This window comes from Dipteris shenzhenensis, chromosome 26, assembly GCF_047967505.1.
Source record: "Dipteris shenzhenensis isolate YYH24624 ecotype China chromosome 26, Dip_SZ_1.0, whole genome shotgun sequence".
NCBI lineage: Eukaryota > Viridiplantae > Streptophyta > Polypodiopsida > Gleicheniales > Dipteridaceae > Dipteris > Dipteris shenzhenensis.
The window spans coordinates 29,068,419-29,077,709 of NC_141621.1; the positions used below are offsets into that span (position 1 = coordinate 29,068,419).

Sequence of the window (9,291 nt, forward strand, 5' to 3'; positions counted from 1 at the left end):
AAAATTCCAAAGATATAAAACTATAACGTAGGACAGAGCGGAGTTTCTTATTACTTTTGTTGTACTATAGCTGTGCGATCTTGTCAGATGTTGTGGATCCATGGAATAAAGCTCAGCTATAGTCTAGCTTGAGCTGTCTGATTGCTCTTCAAATCGTTTGGCTAATCCTACTGCCCTTTTACCAGCCTTTTGCTGACCTTTTACCAGCTTTTTGCTTGATCTTTTTATGATGACTTCTATGCGGTCAAAACTTTTTACTTTAGAAATTGAGTTGCTTCAGTCTTAATTTCCTTACCTGAAAGCCTGCCGGACTTATATCTTTTTTTTAAAATGCCTCAAAGGTGTTCACTATCTAAACAAGTAAAGTCCTCCGCTTCATGTGGGTCCTCCAACAAACGATTTTGGCTACCCCATGCATTAGAATGTGACACATGAACCAACTCAACAACTAACACCATTAGACCATATGAAATGTTCTTCAAACAATAGACAATCAACAGAGAGAGGACCACTACCAGTGCATCACAAAAGGCATAGGAAGCTTGCAAAGCCTGTCTAAAACTAAATAATAATATACAAAACACGTTTAGTCTGTATAGAAAGAAAGGGGGAACACTGCAAAGTGTTAAACAAAGAACTCCTCAGATACATTTTTTAAAGAGCAACTTAAGATCTTCAAAACTCCATGCAGAAAAGAAACCTCAACCCTGTTTCTGATTAACATGAATAGTGGTCCTTTCAATTGACATGCAGTTGCCAGATTTCCACTGTTTACTGGTCGAATTCACAAGTACATGACCAGCTAGGTCCAATACAGAAAATGGCTTTCATGCAAGTGAAAACGCAGCATATCCACTGGGATAAAGCTAGAGATACTCCTTCAAACATATCCACATTTAAAAGGTCATCGAGTCCTCTGCAGCTGCAACATGCAATCTTGGCTCCATTGTCCATAATTTAGCTTCACACAGCACAAACAAAATCTCCACTGCTGTCCACATCAGGATCAAAATCCATTTCATCTGTATCAAGTACAGGATCCCCTAATAGATTCCCGACCTTGACTCCAGGAACTTTTGCTTCATTCACTATCCTCATGATCTCATCCACACTTTGTGGGGGGTCATTCGGATCATCATGATTGTAGCTAGTGTCAGATCCTTCTAATAGATCCCTTGGCAGATTTTTCAGAAACCATGGATGACTTTTTATCTCAGCAATTGTTATCCGCTGCACCACAACACAGAATAAATACAATCATCAGGGCACAGAAGTGCAAAAACGGTAGGAAAGTATTTATCATTTTGGACACTTATTTATCCTGTAAATAAAGCAAAGAAAGAGTTGCACCTTCGCTGGATTTGCCACAAAGATGCGTGAGAGAAGATGGCGACATTCGGGAGATACATGCACATAGTCTGGAATGGAATACTGGACATTCAAAATCCGCTGCAGGGCCAACACAATATCAGCAGAAGTTGCAGCACAACAATGTGAAAGACAATGAAGATTGATTGACAAAGGGTCCAGAAAGTAAGAAAACTGACTTACACCAATGGTTTTTCGGAAATTCCTAGGATCTTCAGGATCCTCAAATGGATAGGCACCCACTAGCATTACATACAGGGTGACACCACAAGACCACACATCTGCAATCTGCCCCAGGATTATGTTACAACACAATTTATCAGTAAAATCATGATAACCTTTGCGATGCTCTTCCCAAGATGCATACATCCCAATCGACTACTTTCACAGCTCTAAATAGGTACCCCTAGTTTGAGTGGGGGGAGGGGGGAGTGGGATAAAGGGGAAAGGGCTTCAATTAAATAAAGGGGGAAGGGGGAGGGGCAATTATTAGTCTCATGGGGAAAGATTAGAGGTTGAATTAAATAAGGGGGGGGCATTAAAGAGGGAGCAATGTGAGACATTAGCTTGGTGGTAGGGCTCAGGAGTGGGAACAAGAAGGTTTTGGGTTCGAATCATTTCTTGAACATTTGGGGAAGCCCCCCCCTTGGACATAGTCTATGCATAAAATAAATTAAAACATGGAGAAACATCGGTTAATTAATGCATAAATAAATTAAGCCATAGAGAAACATAGCTTAATTAAAGCATAAATAAATTAAGCCATAGATAAACATGAGTTAATTAAACCTCCATTCACCAAAACTAATTGAAATTGGTAGGAGAGGTGAATAGGTAGTGTAGCTAGATTGCAAGTTACCCAATGCAGCAAACAACATGAAGGAGTTTCTCCATAGCAGAAAGTAGACAATACCCTATTCTCCACCTCCACTCTACAAGACATCATCACACTCTTTCAGCCTGGGCAGACCACCAATCTCACTCGCTCCACAATAATTTTCAAAACCTTACAGTGTTTGCAATTAACGTACCATAAACTGTGAGCACCTGATGAGTGCCCCCCCCCCTTCTCTCTCTCTCTCTCTCTCTCTCTCAAACTCTCAAACTCAAACTCAAAACACTGTCGACACAAATTGCCTTTGATGACCTGTTTCCCATGGCCCACAGATTCTGAAACTCAGAATGCACCACAGGCACTTTATGACAACATAACGGGGTGTTGCACTTGCAACTTGATTGCATCTCTCTCTCTCTCTCTCTCAAAACACTGTCGACACAAACTGCCTTTGATGACCTGTTCCCATGGCCCACAGACTTTGAAACTCAGAATACACCACAGGCAGTTTATGACAGCATAATAATTGCAACGGGATTGCATCTCTCTCTCTCTCTCTCACACACACACACACACGCGCGCACACACACACACACACACACACACCCTCTCAGAGACGCAGTGATCTGCTGCTAGCCACTTTCTCCAACTCCAATCAGCTCAGTTCTTAGACACTTCCATCCTGTGCATTTTATTTGCAGTGTCATGCAAAGTCAAAATCAGCTCTTTCCATCTGCAATCCAAAATCAACCCACTACCCTTCTATCTTCTCATCCGTTTCCACTTCCCCTTGGCTTGCTTCCTTGTTACTATTTCCTTTTAGCCTATGGTACTCACTTTCAAAGTTTGATATTTTTTATTGACGTTCCCTACCACACCTTCGACTACAGAAAGGGTACATTGGAACGTGGTGAGGTATTGATACATCACTACAATGTAGAAAGGAGTCAAAATCAGTCCCTAGCCCCTTCCCATCACAATGTTACCATCAATCCACCCTTAAGATTTGTAGTCCCTTTCCATTCCCTCCATGGGCTTTGTCACATTCATCATGCTGCAAATGATAGGAATAGCCATCGTAAGGCCCTAATTGCTGGTAGATATTGTTCTTTGATAGTGTCACCCTTAGCAATATCATCCTTCTCTAAGCCCACTGTTACTAAGCTAGAAAATTTCCTTCTCCTTAACTTGTAGTTTTCTAAATTGCAAAATTACCTCAGCTCAATTTGGATCACACAAACGTGATCTCTTGAAGCAAGTGTTGAAATTGATGAGAGACCACTCTCTTTTTGTAAACGATTCCAAGTGTGAATTCTTTGCAGAAGAACTAAAATATTTTGAAAATTGGGACATATCATGTTCCCAAGTAGGAATCCCTATGGATCCTGATAAAGTCACTCAATTTTGGCACCATATAAATTATCTCTCCACTTTTTCAAAGCATAGATTTTGCATATAATTCCTTCTCATATGCTAAGTAATTCTGCCGTGCATGGTCTAGCTTTTCACTCTAAAAAACCAAACAATTGGTTGATCACTTTGTAAAGCACTGCACCTGTTGCAAAGTTAGTACCCATGTGTTTGAACTAGGAATGGTTCACTACATTCATGAATTGACGGTAGAATCTCGATCAGCCCAGGAATATCTGCAATCTCTCAAAGTCAATAGGATCCATCCTATTTGATCACAAAACTATAAAATGGATTTGTAAGAGTCTAAGAGAAGAAACCCTCAATGGATTAAGTTGATAAAAAGCAATTGATTTTCAGTTCAAGTATCAGAAAGGGAATTTTTATTTGATCATGGAATCCCTAAACCGAATGCCCCAATGGTTAATGAATTTAGCTACTAAATTCCAAAATAACTCCTAAAGTCCTTAAAAGGAAAACGTGATCATGATTCCTGGTATCCCAATATGAAAAGCAATTAAAGAGACAATCCAGTTTCACTAAGGAGTCACATGAAAACAGTGACGGACCAGATTTTGGTGGACTTAAATGGAAGAATTATAGCATAGAAGATGACTATCTGCTCTACAAAGGTAGGGTATGTGTCCCAGATTAGTAAATAGGACATCCCCAGCCCAAGGTTGGTGTGCATTGCTTCATCTGCCATGAGGTGTAGTCATTCGTGGCTCTAGAGCCTTAAATGTGGAAGGAGGCTGTGAGTCAGTAGGCACACATGCACATGCAAATAGGCTGGGAGCTGAAGAAGACAAGCTGTCCCAATAGGTGCTATGTTTTACGAGATTGTACACGTGTATCGCAGAGCAAGCATGATTGGCAGTTGATTTTAGGGGTAACAAGAATTTCGAGTTAACACAATGAGTTAATCAGAAGTTTGACAGTTCAGAGTGTTTCCATGCTAGGAAGTAGAACGAGGAGATGCATTTGTGCAAGATTTAATATGGGCCTGGTAATGGAGCACATACCCATGTAAAGAATGTGACGATGGGTGTGCATGGATGGTTGATGTCATTGGCAATGTTATCAAAGATGGTGCTAAATTGTTGAAAACTGCTACCTGTGGCAATAAGATGTTTTTCTCATTAACCACCTCACCCTCAATTCCATTCGAGCTCTCCCCCAAGAGTGCGTCTATAGACGCGTCTAACAGTGCGTCTAATATTTTAAAAAAAGAGGCAGCCATGCCTATAGATGCACATTACTACCTTCATGCCCTCTTTGGACTCTCCTATGCAATCCTTGCCTTTTGCCTAGGCTGATAGAATTAGCCCTTTTAACACTTGTATACTCTAAGCATATCTTCTACAATTTGATTGGCCTGTTCAGTTTGACTGTTACTCAAATGTAGAGTTGTTTCCAATCTCCTGAAAATAGCCTTCCAAAAATTACTGTTGAAATTATAGCCAATACCAGTTGGAAGCCAATAATTTATAGATTTGCTCCATCATAATCTAGCTAGTTTGGTAATCACACAATAAAATCAGTAGAGGTGCTTTGCTGTTTGCCAGATGGAGTTCCTAAAGGATCTAATCACTGCTTACCTATATGCATTCAACTTGATTGACCTGCCATTTTTGGCACTTCATTATACAGTCTTGAGCGTCCGTATTCATTCTAGTGTAGTAAAACTGTCTTTTGAATCCTTGGGTGTCTTGCACTTGGGCTATCACGGCATTCATAAAGAAGTGCACTCTTGGAGTCCCAACTCTAAGGTTGCCCTCTAACCCCAATAAAAGGCTCAACCCCAAGAAGTTCGCTTAGACCTGAGCTAACTTCTGGCCATAGGACTCTCCCACTCGTCTACTCCTTAGGTCCTTTTCTTAGGGCTGCGAGGGAGATACCATCACCGTTCACACATCACAGGTCAGGTAACTCTCTTTCACAAAAAACAATGCAAGTCAGTGCATGTGTGAGGCGTTCAAAGAACTACTAATCTAATGAAGGGAAATTTAAATGCGCCTATTGAGGATTTTTGCTACATCTAGCTGGGGTATAAGAAGCCAATGTCCACCAGGACCCGTCAGTGGCATATCATGTATGGGGAAGGATGTGATCTCAACTAGCTCAAGATGCTTGTATTTAATCTGGCTTGTCCCATGCATTTGACTGACAATAATTTTGCTTAGTTTCAAACCCCTCTCCACCCCCACCACGAGGAAACCCCCCCCCCCCCCCCCAAAAAAAAAGGGAAAAAAAAAAACATACTGTTGAACAAACAAAGAAAGTTTGAAAACCTTGCACTCTATGAATCTGACATTATTTTCCATCTCTGGTTTTTTGTTTTAAACTTTTCTCTTTCATTTTTCCTTTCAATTTTTTCACAATAGGGAAGGGGCTGTTGGCACACGAGGGTAGAATGTACACAGTTTACCTTGCCGTCATATTCCTTTCTAGAAAGAACTTCAGGAGCAATATATGCAGGTGTTCCAACGGTGGACTTTGGTTGAGAGTGTAATACAGAGGACTGCAAGGCATCCATTCCATTATGTGTTCAATAGATATCCTCAATACTGAAAAAGAGATATCTGTGGACTCAACGTTGCGACCCAAATTCACACAAACAGCAAAAGTCACATCTACAAACTCCTTTGGCAGCAGATTATCTCCACGGGCATGTGCAGGCACGCACATGCACATGCACGTGAGAAACACAAGTTAACATCCGATCATACCTTTGAATAACCAAAGTCGCAAATTTTGAGCCGAGGTGCAGGGCTTCCATCCAGTAGAGTGTTCTCTAACTTCAGGTCCCGGTGACAAATTTGCTACAGAATACAATTCCTTAGGTCAGGTAGACTTTACAGCTTGAGCTTTGCATTTTGCCAAATCTAACAGAGTTAAGAGAAAACATCACAAAGTCATGAGAAATTACCATAGCATGACAATAGCTTACTCCTGAAATTAGCTGTTGGAAGAAGAATCTCGCCTGAGACGTACAGAACACAAACGAACAAGTTGAGCTATGCAGTTAAAGAAACTGTAGATAAGGAAAACTTTTCTAATATAACTAAACAGACCTCGTCCTCGCCGAAACGGCCAGCGTTGCAAATGCGCTCAAATAACTCTCCACCCGCAGCATACTCCATTATGATTGCTAAATGTGTGGGTGTCAGACTAACCTGTAGCCAGTACGTTACTATCAGCCAATCGTAACACCAGAAAAGTAACCAATAGGAGGAAACGGATAAATATTACTTGCCTCCTTGAAACGAACAATGTTAGGATGGCGTAGAGATCGATGGTTGATAATCTCCCTCTGAACATTCTCGTCGATCTGAAGCAAATCAGATACTGTGACGTGAGAAAAGACTGTGTAGGAGAGGGTTCGATCAGCGAGTAACAAAAGCAATTTCTCCTAATTGCCTTACTCTGTGTGGTGGAGAAACTAGTATGCTTATGCCCAAAAGCCAAGAAATGGCGATCGTACCTTCGGACCACGCTCGATATACTTCACAGCAACCAGTTCGCGGGTCTTTTTGTCCCGCAGCAAACGAGCAACGCCGAAGTTACCGGAACCAATATCTTTGACGACTTCGAAACGCTCCATGCTGAAGAAAGCAGGGCAGATCTGCGAGCAAGAGCGCGAGTCAGAGCGACTGGAGAGGGGGGTAGGGAAAGGGAGCGATGGAGGAGGACCCAAAACGAAAGGCTACCGTGAGGGAGGAGCCCAAAAGGCAGAGGGGAAGGAAGAGGGAGGTGGGAGAAGCGATGCGGAAAGGACAGGGCTGACTTGTAGGAGGGGGATGGCACGCGGCCCCAAGAAAGCTTGTGTTGGGGGAGGAGAGGAGGAGAGATGGAGAGGCGCCAACTTCTCCTGCTCCTCCTCCTCCTCCTCCTCATCATCATCATCAAGGCCATGGATTCCCAATCAATCAACCCTACACAGAAGATCAACATCGCCATGACCTCCTCCGCGAGCAGAATTGAAGCACGCAAGCACAGAAGCTTCTCCTTTGCAGTTCCCAGTCCCAAGACGGCGAGGGAAGGCGTCTCAGCTTCTTCCCCGTCCTCCATACTCACCTCCTCTGCTCTCAAATTGGGACAATCTACGAACGATTTCTTGGCAGAGATTAAGCTTCTTGTGTATGGTGCCTTCTTCGCAAATCATGGCCATGCAAAATCTGCTCGAGGGAAGCTTCGACGAATTTGCGAGGAACATGGCTCCATCCATCCTCTTTCAATATTATAAGTCGGAGAGAAGAACACGCTCCCTTTCCTACTTTCGTAAAAAACTGGAACTTGCAGATTAGTCATCGCACGCAGCTATCTAATACCCTAAGGAAAGCAGCACGATAGCACGATACAGAATGCTTGCTTGCTTTGCAAGATCTCCCTCTATACAAGATCAGCTCCCTGTCTACGATTAGCAAGCGTATTCAAATGGAATTCGCAGGGAAGTTGAGCTTCCTTCTTCATTGGAAGAGAAAGCAGAGCTTCCTTTCCATCGGGAGAGAAAGCAGAGCTCCCTGTCTGAGCTTCTTGGGAGAGAAAGCAGAGCTTCCTTTCCATCGGGAGAGAAAGTAGAGCTCCCTGTCCGAGCTTCCTTTCCACCTCTTCTCATCTCTTTGGGAGAGAAAGAAAGAATAGCTCCCTGTCTCCCTTGCGCGCCACCGAATTGCAGCAATGCCTGTTAGCTGAGAAACTGATCTAAGTCGCCGTAATTCTGTCCACAGGAAGGGCAAAGAAATACGGATGAGGAAGCGAAGGTGGTGCTTACCAGCGTTATTTCGAGAAGCTCGACGAAATCAAAAACCGGAGAAGGTGGTCTCTGCGTGCACGCGAAGGTCTGGCTCTTCTCTCTGGAGCGATGTCTCTTCTTTCGATTTGGTTTTTCACTCTCTCTCTCTCTCTCTCTCTCTCTCGCTCTCTCCACTTTGCACTACTCCACGCCACCGCGTCCAAACCCTGCACACTCCATACTTGCTACGTTTCTCGTGTCGTCATCGCTCTGATCCGCTGAAGTTGAGTGAATATTTGAATCCCCGTCGCTACCTTACTTACTACCTGCCTTGCACGATCGCATGCATACGGATTGCTCTGCTCAGCTTCAACATGCGATATGGACGCCCATCCCTCTCTGTTTTCCATTGATTCTACAGACTGTTTCCCATTGATTCTACCGACTGTTTCCCATTGATTCTACAGACTCTCCTCTGGAATTGTTCCTTTCAATTCTTTCATTCATCTCCTCATGAGAAAATTCTTTTCATCTATGATTAGCCTCACTTTTAACAGTGTTCAGTGTTCACAAGGTCAACTTTTTTTTTCGGGGGGGGGGGGGGGGAGCCCCTTTGTTTCAGTCCTTTGATTAGCTTCACTTTTAAGAGTGTTTGGGTTCGTCCTTTGTTCAAGTCCAATCCTCCTAAGTGCACCATTGACCCTCTCCCTCGACCACACCATGGATGGGTGACTAGGTCGGTGGAGGGGCGCCCGGGGGGGGGGGACATTTTGTAAAGCCCGTACATTAAGGGCAATCCTTAAGGGTTTCACCTTTCTGGTGACAATTGTGAATCCTCCCTTAATGCATCGTCCTTAGTCATGAGTCGAACTTTCTTTGCTCTATCAAGGCGGGGCCAGCTGCTGCTGCTGAAAAAGACGGTTGAGGGGCCCAAGTTCAAATC

General features: G+C 43.2%; 1 protein-coding gene across 1 annotated transcript; it reads right to left on the minus strand.

The window, feature by feature from the left end:
* Nucleotides 1-611: 611 nt before the first annotated feature.
* LOC147884924 (serine/threonine-protein kinase SRK2A-like) lies at nt 612-8,759 on the minus strand. Its single transcript, XM_087397294.1, has 10 exons — nt 8,388-8,759; nt 7,098-7,238; nt 6,870-6,944; nt 6,688-6,789; nt 6,543-6,596; nt 6,343-6,435; nt 6,042-6,134; nt 1,552-1,656; nt 1,351-1,449; nt 612-1,230 (listed from the first exon to the last, which is right to left on the minus strand). The coding sequence occupies exons 2-10, from the start codon at nt 7,215-7,217 to the stop codon at nt 964-966; spliced, it is 1,008 nt and encodes a 335-aa protein (XP_087253420.1). The 5' UTR covers nt 7,218-7,238; nt 8,388-8,759; the 3' UTR covers nt 612-963.
* Between the last annotated feature and the right edge of the window lie 532 nt (nt 8,760-9,291).